Source organism: Oratosquilla oratoria, chromosome 33 (genome assembly GCF_046742065.1).
Source record: "Oratosquilla oratoria isolate Oo_2021 chromosome 33, ASM4674206v1, whole genome shotgun sequence".
NCBI classification, from domain to species: Eukaryota; Metazoa; Arthropoda; class Malacostraca; order Stomatopoda; family Squillidae; genus Oratosquilla; species Oratosquilla oratoria.
Window position 1 is genome coordinate 15,772,898 of NC_134809.1, and position 23,975 is coordinate 15,796,872.

At 39.7% G+C, this 23,975-nt stretch overlaps 1 protein-coding gene across 3 annotated transcripts; it reads left to right on the forward strand.

Moving 5' to 3' along the window:
* Positions 1 to 1,819: 1,819 nt before the first annotated feature.
* Positions 1,820 to 23,380, forward strand: LOC143017789 (large ribosomal subunit protein uL3-like). 3 transcript variants are annotated; one of them, XM_076172677.1, is made up of 8 exons: positions 1,820 to 1,920; positions 5,200 to 5,392; positions 6,695 to 6,863; positions 7,272 to 7,407; positions 7,885 to 8,071; positions 8,232 to 8,434; positions 8,826 to 8,981; positions 9,090 to 9,281. In XM_076172677.1, exons 1-8 carry the CDS (start codon positions 1,918 to 1,920, stop codon positions 9,237 to 9,239), a joined length of 1,197 nt encoding a protein of 398 aa, XP_076028792.1. In that variant the 5' UTR covers positions 1,820 to 1,917; the 3' UTR covers positions 9,240 to 9,281. The 3 variants fall into 3 exon arrangements, with proteins under 3 accessions (XP_076028792.1, XP_076028791.1, XP_076028790.1); XM_076172676.1 differs by lacking the exons at positions 5,200 to 5,392; positions 6,695 to 6,863; positions 7,272 to 7,407; ... (2 more) ...; positions 8,826 to 8,981; positions 9,090 to 9,281 and adding exons at positions 19,659 to 19,851; positions 20,996 to 21,164; positions 21,571 to 21,706; ... (2 more) ...; positions 22,872 to 23,027; positions 23,193 to 23,380 and having other exon boundaries at positions 1,900 to 1,920; XM_076172675.1 differs by lacking the exons at positions 1,820 to 1,920; positions 5,200 to 5,392; positions 6,695 to 6,863; ... (3 more) ...; positions 8,826 to 8,981; positions 9,090 to 9,281 and adding exons at positions 15,504 to 15,653; positions 19,659 to 19,851; positions 20,996 to 21,164; ... (3 more) ...; positions 22,872 to 23,027; positions 23,193 to 23,380.
* The last annotated feature ends 595 nt before the right edge of the window (positions 23,381 to 23,975 follow it).

Here is a 23,975-nt window from a genome sequence, read left to right on the forward strand (position 1 = left end):
AGAATTTATATTGCTTCATGTTGTGTTTTCTGTGGAGCAAAATAATCTATTATATCTAGATCAATACTGTCCAGTACTTTTGACTGAACTGACATTAAAACCAAGCTGCTGAGTCTTTCATGTGCCACATTGTTTCATAAGTTTTAATAAATTTTTGTATCATTCTAATGGAAATTGCAAGGTTTGAGCACATCATTACCATATGAATCTAGCTTCAATATACTGGTAAATTTGGTACTGGTTTATTAATGAAAAGTGCTCGTGCATCAGTGATTTCATTGAACAAGAGGTTTGGCTATACTTCATCATACATACATATACCAAAGGCTCTATCCCTCTTACAAGGGAGGTAGCAAAAAAAAAAAAAAAAAGGCATAAAACCCACTCCCACCCATTCCATTCTCATATGCTACACTCCATCCCTCCCTCTTATCTTGGGTCCTCCTGGACGATGGGTAATCACTGCATCTCGTCACTGTCCTGGGTCAGAAGCAGTGTTACAAGACACAGTAAGGCCATTTCTGTCCCCTCATGCAGAAAAAGATAGGGAGAAATTATACTTCATCATAGAAACTGAAAATATTAATAGATTTTTATCAATGTTCTATTATCCATAGACCTCAATAGCTCATTGGATTAAAAAAGAAATCCAAAAATGCCCACATAATTTTCTGGCCTATGAAATCTGGCCATCTCTATATACAGCCTGTCCATTACTTGTCACTACACACTAAATTGCATTTCCTTTGAGTCCTACATTTCAACTTCCCTCTCCATCAAGTGCTTCCCCACTGACTATTTTAGTCACAGGAAACCCATAGCTGTCACTCCTGTCTTCCATTTTTTGGATGGACAGAGTGATTAGCTTCTCTTGTGAATCATCTTGTACTGCTTTCTTCAGACTTCTAGCCCCAGCTTCTTTCAACTGGTGATCATTCTCCTCCAGTTGCTGCACATTCTGCAGCTCGTTCGGGTGAATTTTTAAATCATGATGGAGAATTCGGCGAACGAGTCTCCCGGGACACATTTACCACAGCTGCTTGCTGACGAACTGAACACCGTGGACTCCGTAAGACTGAGTTGCGTACAGCTTCGATATTCTGTGGAGTGCGAGCACTTCTCGGTCGTCCTGTCGGTTTCTTTTTCAATGCTGATCCAGTCTCTTCAAAGTTTTTAATCCAAGTTTTTATCGCGTGTTTCGAGGGAACCCGACCATGACGTCCTAAATTGAAAAAACGTCGGAACTCCCTCTGCGCACCTTGCAAACTATCATTGTTTTTGTAAAACATTTTTATGGCGAAAGCACGCTGCTTACCGTTCCATTGCTCCATGATTACTATATGGCGAGTGTTTACAACTCAAGGTTCTTGTTAGTGCTGGCAACTGTACATGGCTGCCACTACGCATTTCAAAAGTTCCCGTTTTTCTGTGTCAACATTCTTTTCTTCTCTAAATATTGTATTTATCCTTATTTCAGAGAATAGATGACAATCGTACTAGTCAGGACACTGGTCTATAATTAATTCAGTGTAAGTTCAGTGTTAAACTATAGAAATGATATACAACCTCTGAAAATCTAATCTGGTAGAATGTTAGCTCTACAAACCTATCATGTAATCGATCATGATTATGATTATGTATGTAATCATAATTATGATCGATCACATGATAGGTTTGTAAAGCTAACATCTTATTAGATTTTTAGAGGTTGTATATCATATCTGTAGTTTAATACTAAACTTACGCTACAAAAACATATTTTCGAACAATGTTTTGTGAATTTGGACTATAATAGCATGAAACACAGTCAGTATTTATTAACAAATTGGCAACTTCACCACTTCCAGCGTGTAGAGTGAATATCGACTTACGCAGGTCGCGTGAATCAGTCCTTCCTTCGTGAATCTGTGAGGCAAGATGGTAGGTGGCAAAGTTGTAGTGGTGCAACTCTGTGATTATTTTTACCATATAAGACATTGCTACAAGATGATTGAAGGTTTCAATATCAGGTGCAAGTGTAGGTTCATATTGCTTTTGTGAAATTTAAAGTATATTATGAGATTTTTGATAAATACACATTAAATCCGAGGCGGCCTGTCAACAAGCATGGCCGGAGGAAAGCGCCGTTCAACATGTGCTGAATTTGATGTTATATTTAGGTTGCCTATACATTAAACGTGAATGCGAAACAATTACACAATGCATTTAATCGAAATGTATCTTAGATTTTCGTATTGACAATGCTATGTGGTAGGTGGATGTACATGGTTATACTTGAGGCCAAATAATAGTCTGACTTGGGTAGCAGAACCGAGTTTGGTCATGGTATTTGGTATGATCATTCGTTCAAGTTATTTGTGTATGCCGTATTATTTCAACTAGTTCGTTACTCCTACATTGCCCCCCCCCCTCTCAATTAGTGCACCTATTAATGACATGGACGATATGGATAATAAAAGGTGGCTATTTTTTCGATAAGTTGTAAGAATAGTCCTCCGGCTATTTTTACTGTATGGTGGATATAGGTACCCCCACAAAATTTAAGAAAAAAAATTAACCTTTATATTATTGTTGCATATGAAAGACAACTTTATTAGAAACAAAATGCTTTTTAAATTTTTGAAATAGCTTGAAAAATAAGGGAGATACGATTTTTTTAATTATTTTCTTAGCCCGCATTTTTGGCTCGACTTTACCATAACAAAGTGTTAGAATTAAGGGTGGTAATCTGTAAAGATTTCGGTAAAGAAATACACATTAACTCTAAACCACTGGTCCAATTTTATTAAAATTCGGAATACTTGGGTTTTATGGATCAACAAATCACATGAGCATGTCAAAAACAAAGTGAGACATCTCCATCATACCATATTTGCCTTTTCATGGCAACCATGAAGCTGTCGCTAAACGCCGACCGAAGTCGACCGACGCCGACCAAAACCACACAATCACGGTTTTTGCTCAAATGCATAATTTATATATAAAAAATAGCACATGGTTGCATTATTTGACCTATTTTCTTTAAAATGGATAATTTCCACGTAAAATGATCGAAGAGAAGTTACGTTTTTATCCTCTGAAAAATTATCAGCCGGCAACCAACGCCGACGAAACCCAAACAATGACGTTGGTTGCCGGTTGATAATTTTGTAGAGGATAAAAACGTAACTTCTCTTCGATCATTCTACATGGAAATCACACATTTTAAAGAAAATAGGTCAAATAATGCAACCATATGCTATTTTTTATATATAAATTATGCATTTGAGCAAAAACCGTCATTGGGTGTTTTTGGTCGTCAATGGTATTTGTAAACAAAATCGAACGCGAACTGGACGCATCAGATTCATGGTAGAAGTAGAAGTAGTAGTAGAAGTCTTCTACTACTACTAGACTAGACTAGTAGTAGAAAGTAGTCAAGTAGTAGTGTGTGTCAAGACTAGTAACTAGTCTTGACACTTCTCATGGACATGGCATGATGGTGATGTGTAAACAACAACAAACACGAACTGGACGCATCAGATTCATGGGTGATATAGCTAAATTCCGGGGCTTTTAGCTCAAACACGCAAAAGTCAATTTTCTTAAGCTTCTCAATTCTGGGAGAAAATAGGTTGAAAAACTTGTTTATGTAACTTAAAATTATGTTTAGACATTCCTTACCTTAATATTTTTACTCTGAAAACTATGTTGCCGAGTTTGAAAACCAAATTTCCGTTTAAGTCGCTGAAAAATTGTTTCTATGTCAAGAATTAGCCTTACACTTGCAAAACAACAAGGTAATTTGAATATCTTGCGCATGCGCAAAGCGCGGAAAGCATTCAAATTGAACTAAACAAAAAATAGTGGGCCGCAACATTTGGCCATGAAAACAACACATGATCGACAGTGGCGCCGCGCGCGGATTCCGGGGTACCTAGTTGATAGCACCCTCAATTGTAACAATAAAGAAAGCCAAGGGAATGGCAAGCTGGGTACTCCGTACCTTCTCATCAAGGGAACCACAGGTTATGCTAACCCTATGGAAGGCCCTGGTCCAACCCACACTAGACTACTGCAGTCAATTGTGGTCGCCCCATAAAAAAGGGGAAATCCAGCTACTAGAAGCAGTTCAAAGTAGCTTCACCCGTCAGATACAGGGGATGAGGGAACTGAATTACTGGGACCGCCTCAAGGAACTCAATCTATTCTCCCAACAAAGAAGGAGAGACCGGTACAGAGCCATCTACCTGTGGAAGATCCTAGAAAAGCATACACCAGACCCCACAAACTCTTCTACACTGCACTCACTACACAACAAACGAACAGGGCGAAAGTGCAAAAGAAGAACCCTTCCAACCAAAGCCCCAGAGTGAATCAAGACTTTACTTGCTGCCAGCCTGGGGCACGAAGGGCCGAGGATCTTCAATGCACTCCCTAAACAAATAAGACATAACAGGCTGCACGGTGGACACATTTAAGGCTGGACTGGACAGATACTTATCGTCCTTACCTGATGAACCACCGGTACCAGGCTATACAGTGAACTGTCGGGCAGCCTCAAACTCCATCCCGGATCAAGTGGACCTACTAGCTAGGGACGCCAGAACCGGATTCAGCGGCGGATCACCGTGACTGTGAGGGATCAACCTCAGAACAACACCAAGTAAACCAAGTATTGCCTGTTAGGAAGAAAGCTTGTGCGGCTCCTCATGCTAAGCGGGTGTGCACCCGTTACGTGTCCAAAATGTAACAAAGGATTCTGCCCCGAATGCTTTCCAAGTTACCATAAGCTGGCTATATAATACACCCCTTCAAAATTGTACTTCATGGTTAATATTATGGTGAAGGATACTAAGTTAGGTCATGCTTTTCAAACGCATAACGCCATGGAAAATATGTTCCTGGCTGGTAATCTGTTATGTAATACATGTAATTTGACTAACGACTAAACTGAAAGGCCACAAAAGATGACTAGGCAATAATAGTATGAGAATACGATTGCTATAACTACCAAACAAACCTCTGAAAGAAATTTCCTACAAGACCCATTGAATGAGTTGTATATTTTGGGTTGATGCATTTTGTATCATAATTGAAGCTGTGAACTTTGCGTTTGTCCGAAATTTTGCTTGATTCTGAAATGCATTTCTTGAATAAATCTTGACTACAGCACTTTCGGTAAATTTGTATTCATGTAGACGAATTGTTTTCTTCCAGTCTCACCGAAAGTTTAGTGCGCCTCGTCATGGTTCCATGGGGTTCTACCCCAAGAAGCGTTGTCGCCGTCATCGCCCAAAGGTGAAGGCTTTCCCAAAAGATGACGAATCCAAACCTGTGCACCTCACTGCTTACCTTGCCTACAAAGCTGGTATGACCCATGTGGTGCGTGAAGCAGACAAACCAGGTTCAAGTAAGTACTTTGACAACATTATTGTGGGATCGCTAATTGTGATATGTTAAAGGGTATATGTAAGAATTTGCAAGGTCTAGTAAAGCTTGGTTATTTATTAATGTGGGAGAGATGGCAAAACTTGAGTTTGGAGTCCTAATGTGGAAGAACTAGAATCTAATTGCTTGATTTGTTTGCCCGACAACTAAAGAAGCCATAGTGGTTTTCTTGGCTGATTACAGGCTCTGCAGTTGTTCCTGTTTGTGCGTGTGTTGGGTACTTGGAAATTTATCAAATTGTGGTAGGACTTGTTGCTGAATTTGCCGGTCTTGCCTTGTATCAATATAACAAGGAGTCGTTAATAGTTGCCATAGATTTGCTAGGAATTGGAGGTTAACATCGTGCTTGGTTACTTCCCCTGCACGAGACTTTTAATTGTTGCTGCTCGTAAAGATTAAAAACTCTGCAAGGGTAGACCTGTGTTGACTGAGCATAGAGAAAGGAATGACTAGCATGGATAGTGGAAAGTGATGGGCCCAAGAACACTGGGTGCACATATTAAGATTAGGACTAGAGGAAAGACATGCAAGAGCAAGTTGCTCGTGAATGTTTTCCTTGACAATGGGATCTTGTGTAGTTTGGTTTAACATTACAAACCCCCATTAGGAGGTTAGGATGGTGCCCCTTAGAGAACTTCGACAAGTATGATGAATTATACCCATGGTCCAACTTTCATAGCAAGATTATAAGTCACTTAACATGTCATTCACCAGTAACCTGCTTGGTCAGTGAGCATGGATATAGTTAATCATTGTGCCCAAAGTATATTATAGTGACCATTAGTTTTGAAGGTTTGTACCATTTCTGGTACACCATTGATGCCATGTGGCTAGTCGGCATTTGCTGGCGATGCTACTAAGCAGCTGTGGAGCTGTTTGTGTGACAGTTAATCCTTGCTGCACATCATAGATAAACTAGTCCCCTGCCATATGGTGGGCGTGGGCGTAGGCTTGTATATTCCATAACTTTCTCGAGCTCCTAGTGGGTAGTGATGAGAGAGAGAAACCATACAAGTCACACTTTCACTTCCATTAAAGTTTTTTATACAGAGTTGTGTTTATGTACAAATGCCTTTTCCCCCATGTAAGTGGGGTGGCAGTTTAAATGTGTGGAGAAAAAGGAATGTAGACCCCATATACCCTGGGAGTGAGTGGGATGTCTGGTATTCCAAATTGTTGGGACTGCCACTCCAGTTATGTGATTGGTGTGGTTTTGAGTACATAACGGGTATGTGTGATACAACTTCATTTTCTTTACATTCAGAAATCAACAAAAAGGAAGTGGTGGAAGCAGTGACCATATTGGAAACTCCCCCTATGGTCGTAGTTGGTGTTGTCGGGTACATCAACACACCACGTGGCCTGAGAGCATTCAAGACTGTTTGGGCTGGCCACATCACAGAAGAATGCAAGAGGCGATTTTACAAGAACTGGTTTGTATTTTAGTATAAAATATCAAAATTCGTTATACAGCTGTCTATGATGATTTAGTTCTATAGCATCGTTTTTGGAGTGATTCCATGAAGCCTGTCAACTAGGGCGAACTGAAACAATTATATATTTGTCTTGGAAAATATATTATTACACATGTTTTATTAATTTTAAATTGTGCAATAGCTCTCTACTCCTCTGGCTTGTAGCCATGAGTCTTGGGCTTGTGTTGACTGGACTCCTCTCGGTTGTTGCTATGAAATTGGCCCATGGTCGGTTATTGCTAGCTAACCGACGAGTCCAGGTACATGGAGAGAGGTTCACAGGAACCAAACTTCATGATCATTGGTAGTCTCTTCCTCGCTAGCCAAGTGTTTGTGATAGAGACCCAATAACTGTTTTTTAAATAGGCACAAGTCCAAGAAGGCTGCATTCACAAATGCTTCAAAGAAGTGGCAGGATGATGATGGGAAGAAGGAGATTGAAAAAGATCTTGCCAAAATAAAGAAGTACTGCACTGTCGTGAGGGTGATTGCCCATACCCAGGTAAGCCTAGTAGTCTTGTGTTGCATGAAATTTGGCTGACTTGGAATTCGGTTTCTCATCGTTGGATTCCGAATCTTGCATCATGCCTAGATTAATGGGGGGCAGGACCCGAGCCTATCAGCCATGGGGCTGTTAGGTATTTAGAGCTTGCCAACAATTTACATTATGCTCTACTGATAGATGTGCGATACAGCAGTGGTTGTGCGTCAGGTCAAAAGTGTAATGGTTTGTCTTGGTATAATGCAAAGTATAGCAGTTGTCAATAATAGTAAGTTTCAGCAATCTTGGATCATAATGTGAATGTGGTTGCGTTAATTTTTGGGCTTTCCAGTAATGTTTTTTCAAATTCTGGATTCTTGGATCTTGTAATCCATATTTCATTTGCTTATGTTCAAATAATTTAGATTTTGCAACTGCATGTTATGTATGGCAGTGATGACCATACCTGTGCTACATAAGTTGTATTTGTTTCGACAGATCAGACTTCTGCGCAAACGCCAAAAGAAGGCGCATGTTATGGAGATCCAACTGAATGGTGGCTCAATCTCTGACAAAGTTGATTGGGCCCGTGATCATTTTGAGAAGCAAGTTCCAGTGGCTGACGTGTTTGTGCAAGATGAGATGATGGATATTATTGGCGTTACCAAGGGAAAGGGTGTTAAAGGTGTGTTGCACTTTCAATTCTAATTGTGCTGGTTTTTATGATGAATCATGTGCTCAGACATTTCTTGTTGATAAAGCTCATGTTGCCTTCCTTCTGAATTTGCTGCATTTACCAAGGTAACTCGAGGGTTAAACTTTGAATAATGTGAAGTTTTTTCCAGGTGTTACTTCCCGCTGGCATACCAAGAAGCTTCCGCGCAAGACTCACAAAGGGTTACGTAAAGTTGCTTGTATTGGTGCCTGGCATCCTAGCCGTGTACAGTTCACTGTTGCACGTGCTGGTCAAAAGGGATATCACCACCGTACAGAGATCAACAAAAAGATCTACCGCATTGCTCAAGGTGTCCACACTAAGGATGGAAAGGTTGGTGTCCATAATGTTTGTAGTGGCTGTAAGCAGTGACAGTGTTCTAGAATGGATACTGTCAAAGATGTTCAGCCAAGATTAAAGTCCTTTTTTCGAGCCTCTTGGTTCTTATGATAAAGGGGTACCAAAAAGGCAACACTGAATGAAAGGAAGGTACCAACAAATTAAGATGTGCAAAATTGTCAAGATATCTTTAATGCACCAAGTGAATACAGCAGGTTGCAGATGGATGGGAAAGTGTCTTGTGTTGGGGGAAGTTTGTACATTGGGAAAGTGCCACTGCTGTTCAGGCATGTCCCGAAAGCATGCTGTATTTACAAGGTTGAAATAACAAAGTGTATCAACTTACTTGAATGCCATACAAACTCGTAATTCTTATTTCTTGCAGGTAATTAAGAACAATGCTTCTACAGAATATGACTTGACTGAGAAGACCATCACACCAATGGGTGGGTTCCCTCACTATGGTGAAGTGAACAATGACTATGTAATGGTCAAGGGATGCTGTATGGGTCCCAAGAAACGTGTAGTTGCCCTGCGGAAGGTAAGCATTTTTCATAGTTAAGATACTTTTTTATATGTAATATGTTTGATTTCCTGTGCAAGGGAAAGTGTGATTTGCACTCACATTAATTTGATTTCTTTGATACAGTCCCTGCTTGTCCAGACCAAGAGAGTCGCATTGGAGAAGATAGACCTTCGCTTTATCGATACCAGCAGCAAGTTTGGTCATGGACGATTCCAGACACGTGCGGAGAAGGCTACTTACATGGGTCCTCTCAAGAAGGACAAGAAGAATTGATAATGCAACTTTTGTACTTTATTAATGTACTGGTTGATTTAATGTGACTTTTCACTATCCTGTTTCAATATTCCTAAGTATTACAGAGCACTTGAGTGTGCTCTTTTGATGTACTGTCTGCAATAGATGAGGGTCCGCAGAGAATGTCAGTTGCACCAGGGTGGTGGGCAGGAGGCAAGGATGATTCTTAGTCCATGGGAAAGGTAGTTGGGGCTGTCAGGGTTGTTACCATGGCTCTTCAGTGTGTACAGAAATGGGATGGTATTAGAGATAAGGAAATGTAAGCCTTTTACTAGACAAGTACTGATATGTTGGAAAGGTATATGGTAATAGATGTTAATATTGGAGACACTAGTAAGTGGACAAAGATGTGGCTGGAAAAAAGCTTGTTTAACCTATACAATGTCTTTAATTTAGGCTGGAGAAAGGTAGTATGGATATTTTTATCCCATTCAGTTTGCACACCCAGTACATGATGTATGCCAGACGGGAACTGGTTGATGTCGTTTGTATTCTCTTAATTTTGCTAATATCCTGGGGACTGAAATGTACTTGGGAAGACTTGTGAAAAGGTCTTGAGGAACAGTTGATTTAGGGCAGGTAAGGGTTGCATAGATAAGATTTTTGTGGTAAGACATTGAGAGGATCTGGAAAAAGCTCTGACTGGTAGGTATTGCAGACATGGGATAGTTGGAAATGAGTGGTTTGAGGTACAGGTGGGTCTACAAGAATGATGGTCACCCTGGCTGTTCAAAATATACATGGATGGGGTGGTACAAGAGGTAGTGGGTTATTTGGGTGCAAATGTGGCAGGAAAGGAAGTAATGGGGTGGAGGTAGAATGTAGATTGAGAGACGTAAATGCCTTGGGGTTAAGATGTAATGAGATACATTTTGGAATGGATGCTAACAGGAGGTTGTATGGAGTGCCAACGGCACTGCACAGGGCAGGAACATGAAACGTGAGGGAGGAAGAGATAAGGTGTCTGAGAAGCATGATAGGGGTTACTAGGCTGGATAGGGTGAGAAATGGAGATGTTAGGGTTGATGAAATTGTATTGGGATAGGTCAACCTAGGATGAGATGAATGGGGTAGAAGGGGCATTGGGAATGAGGGGAATGTATGTTGAGGATGGACGGGAGAGGACAGAAGATGGGGATGAGTGGAGAATGGTTGTTTATTAATGATGCTGGGATGGGGGTGAGTATGTAGGAGAAATAACTTGCCGCAGCCAGAAGGGATTTCTCCGTCTTTTCTGCATGAGGGGGGGGGGGGCACTGATTTTACGAAGTGGCCTTGCTGTGGATGTGCTGCCTTGTAGCACTGCTTCTGACCCAGAGCAATGGACAAGATGCAGGGATGACCTGTCATGCAGGAGGTGCCATGATGAGAGGGAGGGGGGTATGGAATGGGTGGGAGTGGTTTCTGCTTTTTCTTTTTTGCTACCTTGTTACAAGGGGGGAATAGCCTTTATATGTATTAGACAAGTGGTCTTGGTAATTTGCTCCTGTACCCTCTTAAAACCTGATCTTTAATCAGATCTCTCCTCTCAATTCAATCTATCCCTATTAGTGATCTGAATACTGTAACCATATCTCTTTCTTTGATCTCTGCTTTTGTATGGTTTATCTGAGGCTAAGGTTGCTTACATCCATGTGTGTGGGGCCTATTCTACCAATGCATGCCCCAGTCTAGGGCTGATCAATGTTTCGATTTTTTTTTTTTTTTTGTCTTCATCCACATAATGGCATGCCACTTTAATCATCTGCAGTAGTCTCTCTCCCACAATCCTGCTGATATGTCTGCCAGGTGACAAGAGGTCTTGTTTTCATGCAAGAGAGGACAAGGAGCCAGGATTGCTCTATTGTTGGTGGGCAGTGTTCCCCTTTGAGCCAGGCGTGGGCAGGAGACTGGTAAAACCTATCATCTATGCAGAGAGGGAAATGAACGGATTGGGATAGGTTAATGCCATGGATGGCTGGCTCCTATATAAGGGGGTGATGTTCTCTCAGCTATCTGGCTAGCAATATGATCTCCCTAATGAATGCTGGGGCTGCAATGTGTATTTCCCATAAATCCCTTTAGAGGATGAGTTCTATTGGCATGCATAATTGTGTACAATGCAGGTTTGTGTTCATTAGTATGGGGTGAAGTGTTAAATCTTGGTGTGACTTGTCTTCATGTTGTGGGACCAACACTCAGGAGCTAGAACCTTGCCACCCTATAGGCTGGCACAAATCCTTGGGAACAGCTTCAGTTACCTGAGGCAAGTGCCATTATGTAAGAGAAGACCTTTGTGTATGGATAGATAGGCAGGAACATGTCATGAACCTATATGCATATTGGCAAGGGTGCCATTTGCTGACTATATATTAAGGCTTCCCTATTTAACCACTTAAATAAGAGTCAAATTCTCGTGTGCAGCATCGGTTGCCATATGCATCATTCATCACATTACTTGCATTATGGAATATAAAGTCATTGCTGTATTACTTGTTCTTTTTACCCAGTAATAATAAACATCAAATGTGATAAAAACAGTTCACAGAATCCAGGGTTAACTCGTGTACAACTGAAAAAATATATAATCGACACCAATGTCATCGTGTACCCACTCATGCTGCCTATGAAGGCATCATCATACCAAAATGGTTAAGGGAGGTAACCAGACAAGGCATCCACTGCCCCTTCACTTGTTTCCCTTTTAAAAAATTGTTTTTTTAAGGATGAAAGCCAATTTACATACCCTGCCCATTGGGTCAGAAGCAATGCAGCAAAACAGCACCTTAGCAGGGCCTGACACAGAGCTGGCTTACTACCACCACAGAAATAGGTAGTGCAGTAACTAGGGGGTAACTGTTTAAGATGTGCAAGAGAAAGTGGATTGTTAAGTATTTGGGGTTATATGTGAAACAGCCTTGCTATGGATTGGGGATGGAAATAAAGTTAGTGATGCAAGCAAGTAGACTTCATTGGGGCATTAGAAATAGGTATTTAGGGATGGTCATAATGTATGAAATGGTAATTGTGCCTTTTGCAATACTCCACTAGAAAGTTTCTCAAAGACAACCCCCCTAGATGTCCACACCTTCACATTAAGATACAAGAGTAAACTTAGTAGTGAGGGAAGTAAGTAGATTTCTTTGGGGAATGAAAAGTGTTGTGAGAAATGGGTATCTAGGGAGGTGAATAGACAAAACCCCAATCAGTGAAAACTGTTGTACATACATATACCAAAGGCTTTTTCCCCTATACAAGGGAGGTAACCAAAATTGGGGTTCTGTCTGGGTACAACAGTTTACAATCCTCCTCATGACCTTGGATTGTCAATAAATTTCTAGTAATTTATTCTTTTTGCCATGGTTCAACATATATATATATATATATATATACACCCACCCACACCAAGAGCTTTTTCCCCCTTATAAGGGAGGTACTTACCTATTTCCACCCATTTCACTCCTCTCCACCCCTCCAATCTTGGCTCGTTATGGATGAGTGTCATTCTAGCATCTGCCAACAGCTCTGGGTCAAACGCAAGGCTGTTTCACTTAATTGGTGACCCCCTCCTCTCTCCCCACATACAGGAAAAGAGAAAACTGGGAGAAATTCCTTCAGGCTGCATCAAAATATCATTTACACATAAGCACCCCTACCCAATGAGCATTGTTCTTTTTCCTGTATACTACAACTATGTAATTACACACATGGGCATAGCTATGGATTTGGGAGCCCTGTGGAATTATCTTCTTTGGGGGTCCCCAACATATTGATGTTTAATATGGATGACATGAAAACCATTTGTCTTACAATATTTTTGTGTAATCTGGTATGTCTAGTCTCAAATGTGACAAGAATAATGAGTAGAACAATTTACTACATAATATGATGACAAGAAATAACATAGAAAATGTGAAACAGACATTATATTTAGCAAATATATCAGTAAAAGCTTATATACATCATATCAGTTTATCACAGCAACAACAAAAATAATGATTAAGACACTAATACAGAATGCTTATGTATGATGACAAGAAATAAACTAAAATATGAAAACGATACTGAACTTCAGAATTTATATTGCTTCATGTGTTTTCTGTGGAGCAAAATAATCTATTATATCTAGATCAATACTGTCCAGTACTTTTGACTGAACTGACATTAAAACCAAGCTGCCGAGTCTTTCATGTGCCACATTGTTTCATAAGTTTTAATAAATTTTTGTATCATTCTAATGGAAATTGCAAGGTTTGAGCACATCATAACCATATGAATCTAGCTTCAATATACTGGTAAATATGGTACTGGTTTATTAATGAAAAGTGCTCGTGCATCAGTGATTTCATTGAACAAGAGGTTTGGCTATACTTCATCATACATACATATGCCAAAGGCTCTATCCCTCTTACAAGGGAGGTAGCAAAAAAAAAAAGGCATAAAACCCACTCCCACCCATTCCATTCTCATATACTCCACTCCCATCCCTCTCTCTTATCTTGGGTCCTCCTGGACGATGGGCAATCACTGCATCTCGTCACTGCCCTGGGTCAGAAGCAGTGTTACAAGTAAGGCCACTTCAAGTTGGCGAATCCCCTCTCTGTCCCCTCATGCAGAAAATGATAGGGAGAAATTATACTTCATCATAGAAACTGGAAAAATTAATAGATTTTTATCAATGTTCTATTATCCATAGACCTCAATAGCTCATTGGATTAAAAAAGAAATCCAAAAATACCCACATAATTTTCTGGCCTATGAAATCTGTCCATCTCTATATACAGCCTGTCCATTACTTGTCACTACACACTAAATTACATTTCCTTTGAGGCCTACATTTGAACTTCCCTCTCCATCAAGTGCTTCCCCCCTGATTCTTTTAGTCACAGGAAACCCATAGCTGTCACTCCTGTTTTCCACTTTTTGGATGGACAGAGTGATTAGCTTCTCTCTTACTTTGCCATTTTGGAGAAAGTATGAAAGAGTTTCCATCTCTTTTGCAGCCTCCTGTATGTGCAGCTCAAGCTTCTGTAGTTTTGTAACTATATTATTTGGGCAAACACATGACAAAAGCCCAACGGACAAACCTCCACTCTGCATAGCAGACAAAACCGCAATAGGAAAATTGTGTGTGTTTTGTCTGGGTATGACAGTTTTCACTGATCGGGGTATTGTCCATTTACCTGATTGGGTGCAAGATATTTGACCAAAGTTCCAAGTAAGTGAGGAAGTCATAACTTTCTACTGCATGAAGAAGACTGATTTTTATGCACTACTTCTAGTGTCCACTCTTTCAGTTGATTCAGCAAGTTTCTCCAGCAGCTAGATAATCTGCCTAGATGCAAATAAATTACTGTTGTAGCTTCTCTTGCGAATCATCTTGTACTGCTTTCTTCAGACTTCCAGCCCCAGCTTCTTTCAACTGGTGATCATTCTCCTCCAGTTGCTGCACATTCTGCAGCTCGTTCGGGTGAATTTTTAAATCATGATGGAGAATTCGGCGAACAGTCTCCCGGGACACATTTACCACAGCTGCTTGCTGACGGACTGAACACTGTGGACTTCGTAAGACTGAGTTGCGTACAGCTTCGATATTCTGTGGAGTGCGAGCACTTCTCGGTCGTCCTGTCGGTTTCTTTTTTAGAGCAGATCCAGTCTCTTCAAAGTTTTTAATCCAAGTTTTTATCGCGTGTTTCGAGGGAACCCGACCATGACGTCCTAAGTTGAAAAAACGTCGGAACTCCCTCTGCGCACCTTCCAAACTATCATTGTTTTTGTAAAACATTTTTATGGCGAAAGCACGCTGCTTACCGTTCCATTGCTCCATGATTACTAAATGGCGAATGTTTACAACTCAAGGTCCCTGTTAGTGCTGGCAACTGTACATGGCTGCCACTACGCATTTCAATAGTTCCCGTTTTTCTGTGTCAACATTATTTTCTTCTCTAAATATTGTATTTATCCTTATTTCAGAGAATAGATGACAATCGTAATGGTCAGGACACTGGTCTATAATTAATTCAGTAAAGTTCAGTGTTAAACTATAGATATGATATACAACTTCTGAAAATCTAATCTGGTAGAATGTTAGCTCTACAAACCTATCATGTAATCGATTATGATTATGTATGTAATCATAATCATGATCGATCACATGATAGGTTTGTAAAGCTAACATCTTATCAGATTATATTTTTAGAGGTTGTATATCATATATGTAGTTTAATACTAAACTTACACTACAAAAACATATTTTTGAAAAATGTTTTGTGAATTTGGACTATAATAGCATGAAATACAGTCATTATTTATTAACAAATTGGCAACTTCACCACTTCCAGCGTGTAAATTGAATATCGACGTGCGCAGGCCGCGTGAATATGTCCTTCCTTCGTAAATCTGTGAGGCAAGATGGTAGGTTGTTAAGTTGTAGTGGTGCAACTCTGTGATTATTTTTACCATATAAGACATCGCTACAAGATGATTGAAGGTTGTAATATCAGGTGCAAGTGTAGGTCCATATTACTTTGGTGAAATTTAAAGTATATTATGAGATTTTTGATAAATACACATCTAAATCCGAGGCGGCTTGTCAACAAGCATGGCCGGTGGAAAATGCCGTTCAACATGTGCTGAATTTGATGTTATATTTAGGTTGCCTATATATTAAACGTGAATGCGAAACAATTGCACAATGCGTTTAATCGAAATGTATCTTCAATTTTCGTATTGACAATGCTATGTGGTAGATAGATGTACATGTATACGAGGCCAAACAATTATAATAGTCTGACTTGGGTAGTTGCAGAACCGAGTTTGGTCATGGTATTTGGTATGATCATTCGTTCAAGTTATTTGTGTATGCCGCATTATTTCAACTAGTTCTTCGTTACTCCAACATATCGCCCCCCCTCTCAATTAGTGCACCTATTAATGACATGGATGAAATGGATATTAAAAGGTGGCTATTTGTACGATAAATTGTAAGAATAGTCCTCAGGCTATTTTTACTGTATGGTTGATAGCACCCTCAAGTGTGAACTTTTGAATTAAATTTTTATGACAATAACTTGACAATCTTCCCAGAAATGTAGTTTCAACTTTTTTTTTAATGTGCAAATTAATGCTAATAATCATTATATAATGAATGAAGATTCAAGATGTCTTGGAATAGAAGGCTAGTCCTTACATTTGAATTGTTCGTGCCCAAGTAGTAGGTTTCGGCTGGTATTTTCCACCTCCGTGATCACAGCAAAATCTATTGAAAAATATTGTAGCTTAGGTTTTTGTTTCATTGTTGTTTGGAACTGATTGTATTGTTCTGGAGTTCCTGGTATAAAGTATAAACTATAATGATTTACAGAGTTTTTCCGAGCTGGAAATTGATTCTTTTAGATCTAGCTAGGTCAACATGAAAATGGAATTCCTGGTATTTGAGCTGAAGTAGTTCTCATGGGATGCAAAAAGTCGCTATGAGTATAGTAATGCAATTTGAATTATCCATCTTGCTGTCCTAGTTCTTGAGATATTGCATTTTGAATAGAATTAAATCGGGCCTATTTTGTCTGAGGAAGTTGGGCCGAAACGTGCGGTCTGACTAATTGCCGATCAAACGTAAACAATGACTTTTTTTCTGACAGGCACAATTTTATTTAAAAATTTAGCATATGGTTGCATTATTTGACCTATTTTCTTTAAGATGTGTGTTTTCCATGTACTTTGATAATAGAATTACATTTTTATCCTGCAAAATTACCCACCACGGCTACGAATACCGTCAAATTACGTGAAAATCACATTTTAAAGAAAATAGTTTGAATAATTCAACTATATGCAAGCTATTACACTAATAACACAATAGTAACAAACTTAATAGTGTAGTTTGATCCATACCACCAGTGATCATAGATAGCGGGCAGGATAAATCATAGTGGTGGTCCGTAATATTACGGAGGATAAATAAAAACGTAACTTATCTTTGATCAAATTACATGAAAATCACACATTTCAAAGAAAATAGTTCAAATAATTCAACTATAAGTCTATTACATGTATAACATAATAGTAAGAAACTTAATAGTGAAGTTTGATCCATACCACCAGTGATAGATAAGATGACAGGATGGATGTTTGTTGTTATCCGATAATCCCACCCGATAAAAAAAAAAATAACCACCGATTTCTCAGCTCTACCGTAACACACTGCCTTTATTTTGGTATTAGAATAATCTGCAAGACTAGTAGTTTTTTTTTTATTTTGGTTAGTTGCCAGAACTCTGAATTTATTTAGCTAATTTTTTACGCTGAAACATAAACCTATTTTCGATTTACTGCTGAATGCAAGCCGCCATGTTTATCTTGTTTTTATGTACCGACATGTAACTGATGATGTAATTGAAATTTACTACGATCGTAGTGAATACACTCGCATAACATTTGTATGGATGAAATTTCCGGCGGTATGTAAATTTGGCTGTTTGCATGGCGTGCGCATAAAATGATGCGCTATTGTGCTCGTCATCGACGGAGGCGCCTCTGGTGGTGTTTGACCTACCTAGATCTACAAATGAATCAAATTAAGCACCTGCTACAAGTAATTTGAAATTGGTGACAGCCGTTTTGAATTAGTTCAAAAGTTTACAATAGAGGGTGCTATCAACCATGTTGTAAGAATAGCCTGTGGACTATTCTTACGACTTTATAAAGTAGCCACTGCGAGAGAGAAAAAAATACCAATCCTTCACTTCATGGCCTCCCTGTAGGTGCATTCAGGTGTAGGGTCAACTTGAACCATCACCAACTTGGTGCCTTCTTTAATGTCACATCCCCATCACTTATGGCTAATAACCAATCTATAATTGCTAATGCTCTAGTGTTCTGGATGGTAATTAGGTTTGTCATTAATATGCATCTATGCTTTGCAAGTTGTGAAACTAGTTCTAGAATAGTGTAATTATATGGTAAAATTCTAAAATTGCACAAATCCAGATACTTGACCTGAAATTTAGGACCCAGTAATTCCTAACCTAATATATCCTATCCTAACCCAACATTATATAATTGTATAGAAATATCTGAAACTTAACAACAAAGATAGAAAAATTTGCATGATACTGAAGTTGTACATAATTGATAGTTATCTTCCAATATTGAGTGCACGTTTATATATATATATATCATATATGTAAAAGAATTGAGTCTGCTTGCGTTAGTATTGACAACCTTACCAGTATTGCCAAAGTGAATCTCTAGTAAGGATCTGATTGGTGACATTTTAAGTATATAAATTTAGAATGGGTATTACTTTGTGGGCTGTAATCTCTAGTAATGACATTTATTGCACTGTTCCTTTGGATATATGTATTGATGACAAAATTGGTCTTGCCACATGAGTAATATTTTTAAAGATTGTGATTTGATATTTGGAAAGTTGCCTGTCTTGGAAGGATTAACGACTAAAGCACGTTAATATTAATGGTAGTGATTTTAGTAAATTTTTAGAAATCCGTGATATAGCAAAACATTAGCTGCCTGATGTGTGATGTTGCGTCATAATAATCGCATTATAAAAAGTAGTCTGTGCTCAATTGTTCGTTCTCTTTCACCTGTGTATTTTGATAACCATAGAAAATTGATGAAGCCAGTTTAGAGAGAATGGAAATTACGTAGGTATGACTACAATAGATATAATCAAAATGCAGACGTCGGCATTATCGAGTACCCACTTGCTCCTCATGCTGCCTACGTAGGCGTCACCGTATGGAAGTGGTTAGTGCTAGGTCAGTGCAGTGATGCAGGATTTTTCAGCCCAGAGGCTGAATTAGCAGTAGAAGTCACTGCACTGCTGAGTGTGTACAAATTTCTTTTGCCACATTGTAGTGTAAAGGAAAGGAACACATGAGGTATTTTTACTCTCCAAGTGTCATGGCTTCAGATTTGTGTATGGTTCTAACATGGAATAAGAAACTGTTAATTGTGCACATGTGATTGATATGTGGTTTAATGTCACAAACTCCCCATTATCTGAAGGCTAGGACGGTGCCCCTCGCAGAGGACTTTGTAGCATGGCATTTAACCCCTTCGATATGATGCATACGTAGGCGTCATGAGGAGCAAGTGGGTACGCGAGGATGCCCATGTCGGCGTCTTGATTATATATATTGTAGTTGTACTTGCGTGACCCCCATACTCTGTAAATTGGCTTCATCATATTTTTCTATGGTTATCAAAATTCAAGGGTGAAAGAACGAGCAATACAGCGGTAACTTTATTTTTTATGATGCGAGTATTATGACATAACCACACGTCTGGCAGGATTTGAACCGCCATCCCCTCAACCTTTGCCGCACGTAACGGCGGTCTAACTTGCTCAGCCAGTGAGTTTCCATGTGTATTAATGATGTAACTTTTCTGTTGCAGTCTCATCGCAAGTTCAGTGCACCCCGTCATGGGTCGATGGGGTTCTACCCCAAGAAGCGTTGTCGCCGTCATCGCCCAAAGGTGAAGGCTTTCCCCAAAGATGACGAGTCTAAACCTGTGCACCTCACTGCCTACCTTGCCTACAAGGCTGGTATGACCCATGTGGTGCGTGAAGCTGATAAACCTGGATCAAGTAAGTATTTCTGACATGGAACAAAAGTATATTGTCCTTGTCCCTAGTTGAATGCAAGAAATTGTGATTTTTTGAATAAAGAAATGTGAAAATGTGATGTATAAGAGCAAGCAAGAAAATTTAATGAAAGTGTGAAAATGGGAAATGTAGAAAATCCTAGCCGCGAGTTTGCTAATTCATGATGCCCTGTGGCAAGTTGGCATATGCTGACGATGCTGCAAAGCAGCTGTGGAGCTGTTTGGTACAGTTGATCCTTGCTGCACATCATAGATGAACGAGTCCCCTGCTTTATGGTGGGTGTGGGCTTAGGCTTGTATATTCCATAACTTTCTCAAGCTCTTAATGGGCAATGATAAGGAAGGGAAACCATGCAAGTTACATTTATATACTTGTATCCAATATACTTACTTTCTTTCGGTATACTTTTGGTAAATTTGTCTGTTAATGACACAGCTGAAGTCGGCTTCCGCACGTTCCAAGGTGTCCTTGGTTCTGTATTGCTTCTGGCAGGGTGTTGTGGTGGCTGTAGGGGTAGCCTGGTATCAATGGATGGTCTGGTAACCCATCCAGCCATTTGTCCAGCTTTCTCTTGAAAGTCTCCGGGCTAGTATCTGTCTGGTCCTGAAGATCTCTGGGGAGGCAGTTGAACAAATGGGGTCCATTTTGAGTGAAGGAGTATATAAACATAGTTTAATTTGCCAGGGATGCAAGTATATTTCATGGACTGTAAATTCAAAGTCCCATACAACATGGTCACAGTGGGTGGGAGTTGGTGTGCGTCTGGGTTGGCTACCTTTGTTTTAGGGGTGAAGAGAACATAGGTGTATAGATAGGAATGTGTCTAGCAGGGAAGAGTATTAAAGATTATAAAAGGAAAGAGATTGTGAAGGGATGAAAAAATGAACCCAAGTGGTGTTCATACACTATTTTTAGGTCAAATGTGGTGGGGATAAATCAGCAACTCTTGTGCCATATAATATCTGTTCTTTGCTGCATTGGCAAATGGTGTGGGGTGCAGGACAAGAATGACTTCATTCTGGGGATGGTGTTGGATTAAACAAGTGTTTATGTAGGATGTTTGTTCCATATGAAGGAGGAATGGTGTATAGGTTAAGTTGTTACAACTTTTTCTTTTTCTATTCAGAAATCAACAAGAAAGAGGTAGTGGAAGCAGTGACCATATTGGAAACACCACCTATGGTCGTTGTTGGTGTTGTTGGATACATCAACACCCCACGTGGCTTGAGAGCTTTCAAGACTGTTTGGGCTGGCCACATCACAGAAGAATGCAAGAGGAGATTTTACAAGAACTGGTTTGTATTATTTGATATAGTTCTTAATCAAAGAAATCCTACTGTTGCTCATGATGATTTAGTTCTAAAGCATCGTTTCTGGAGTGATCTATGAAGCCTGTCAACTAGGGCGAACTGAAGCAACAAGGTAGTTTTAATTGTAATCTATGTTAACATGCCTTTATAATTGTAAATATTTTAATAGCTCATTGCTCCGCTGGCTTATAGCCATGAGTCTTGAGCTTGCATTTACTGGACTCCTCTTGGTTATTGCTTTGGGATTGAACCGTGGAAGGTTTTCACAAACTAACCAATGAGTCCAGGTACGTGGAGAGAGGCCCAACAAGGACCAAACTTCATGATTGTTGGTAGTCTCTGCCTCGCTAGCTTAGTGGCTGTGATAGAGACCCAATGTTGTTTTGAATAGGCACAAGTCCAAGAAGGCTGCATTCACAAATGCTTCAAAGAAGTGGCAGGATGATGATGGGAAGAAGGAGATTGAAAAGGATCTTGCCAAGATAAAGAAGTACTGCACTGTTGTGAGGGTGATTGCCCATACCCAGGTAAGTCTTGCATTTACTGAAACCTTTTCGGCAGACTTTGAATTCAGTATCTAATGTTGGGTACTGAGTCTCGCATCTTGCCTAGAGAAAATGGGGCAGGATCCAAGCCTCCCAGTCAGATGGCTGTTGGGTATTTCAGCCTGCTCACAGTGAACATGCTACATATGAGGATGATATAGACATGTTAAACAAAATATAGTGCACTAAATGCTATGGCAGTGATACATATGCATGCATTATGGAAAATTTGATGGCATGGTTTGTTTCGACAGATCAGACTTCTGCGCAAACGCCAAAAGAAGGCACACATTATGGAGATCCAACTGAACGGTGGCTCAATCTCCGACAAAGTCGATTGGGCCCGTGATCATTTTGAGAAGCAAGTTCCAGTTGCTGATGTGTTTGTGCAAGATGAGATGATGGATATTATTGGAGTCACTAAGGGAAAGGGTGTTAAAGGTATGTTACACTCATTTCTAACTCTGCTGGTATTAATGATGAATCATGTGCTCAGACGTTTTTTGTTGATAAAACTCATGTTGCCTTCCTTCTGAATTTACTGCATTTACCAAGGTAACTCGAGGGTTAAAACTTTGAATAAGGTGAAGTTTGTTTCCAGGTGTTACTTCCCGCTGGCATACAAAGAAGCTTCCGCGCAAGACTCACAAAGGGTTACGTAAAGTTGCTTGTATTGGTGCCTGGCATCCTAGCCGTGTGCAGTACACTGTTGCACGTGCTGGTCAGAAGGGCTATCACCACCGTACGGAGATCAACAAAAAGATCTATCGTATTGCTCAGGGAGTTCACACTAAGGATGGAAAGGTTAGTACTTAGGTGTATAAGTAGCTGAAAGTTTTGAAAATGTTCCACGATTGACATTTGTGATATGCAGAGAAATATATCTGTAACCTCGGTTGCCATTCATATTTTTAAGGGTTTTATTGAACCAGTAATTTAGTTCTTGAGGCCTTGGTTAGTTTGAAAAGATGGGGTGTAGGCTAAAATCCCCTTGGGAGGGTTTGCTAAATAAAACGCAGGAGGGAAAGATTCACAAGGAACACTATAGTGGCCATGCCAATTACTAGTTAATCCATGTTTTTTCTTATGCCTGACTACCTACCTTTTCTATTAATGGTGTAGTTTAAATCAATTTAACTCCTTGCAGGTGATCAAGAACAATGCCTCCACAGAGTATGACTTGACCGAGAAAACCATCACTCCAATGGGTGGTTTCCCTCACTATGGTGAAGTAAACAACGACTACGTGATGGTGAAGGGATGCTGTATGGGTCCCAAGAAACGTGTTGTTGCACTGCGAAAGGTATGTTGGGTGTATTTTTGAGTTTAAATTTGTACTTGAATGATGAATCATTAGAGCCAAAATTTATGATTGAACATTGATATCTAATGATAGGTCTGAAGTTGAAGTTTATTTATGAAGTCGAATGACGTTTGTGCACAAACTCATGTGAAATATTCCCCACAGTCCCTATTGGTCCAGACCAAGAGAGTTGCGTTGGAGAAGATCGATCTTCGCTTTATTGACACCAGCAGCAAGTTCGGTCATGGACGCTTCCAGACGCATGCCGAAAAGGCTACTTACATGGGACCTCTCAAGAAGGACAAGAAGACCTAGCCAGTTTTTTAACTTTGCTAATGAACTGGTTGATGAAATGAAGTCTTTCACTATCCTATTTTGGCTTATGGTCACAGTGCCCTGCTACCCAGATGCTGGTATGTGGGTTCTGGGTGAATATAAAAGAGGGCAGGTTTATATAGTATTTCTGCAAAATTTAAGGTATCCATTTTAAAAGGAAAATTTTGATAATGTATCCTTATGAAGCTTATCCGTAAGAGCTAGTGAGGAGAATGGTTTAAATGTAAATATGGAGAAAACTAAAATACTAGTGGCCAGTAAAACATCCACCAAGAGTGCTAGTAGCAGGGAGAAGAATAGAAGTAACCAAATTTTCGTACCTGGGAAGTGTATTGACAGAAGATTGTAGATGTGAAAAAGAAATAAAATTGAGGATAGCGATAGCTAAACACCACGTTTCAGAAAGGGGTTTTAACAAACAAGAAAATGTTTACAGATATAAGAAGAACAGTTAAAACATATGGGTCAGAAGCGTGGACAATCGGCAAAAAATTGCAAGTAAACTTAGAAACAGCAGAAATATATGGAGACTGAGTATTAAAGAGTACCATGGACAGCGAAGAAAAAATGAAGTATTGAGAGAAATTGAGACAGATAGGGAATTGATGACAA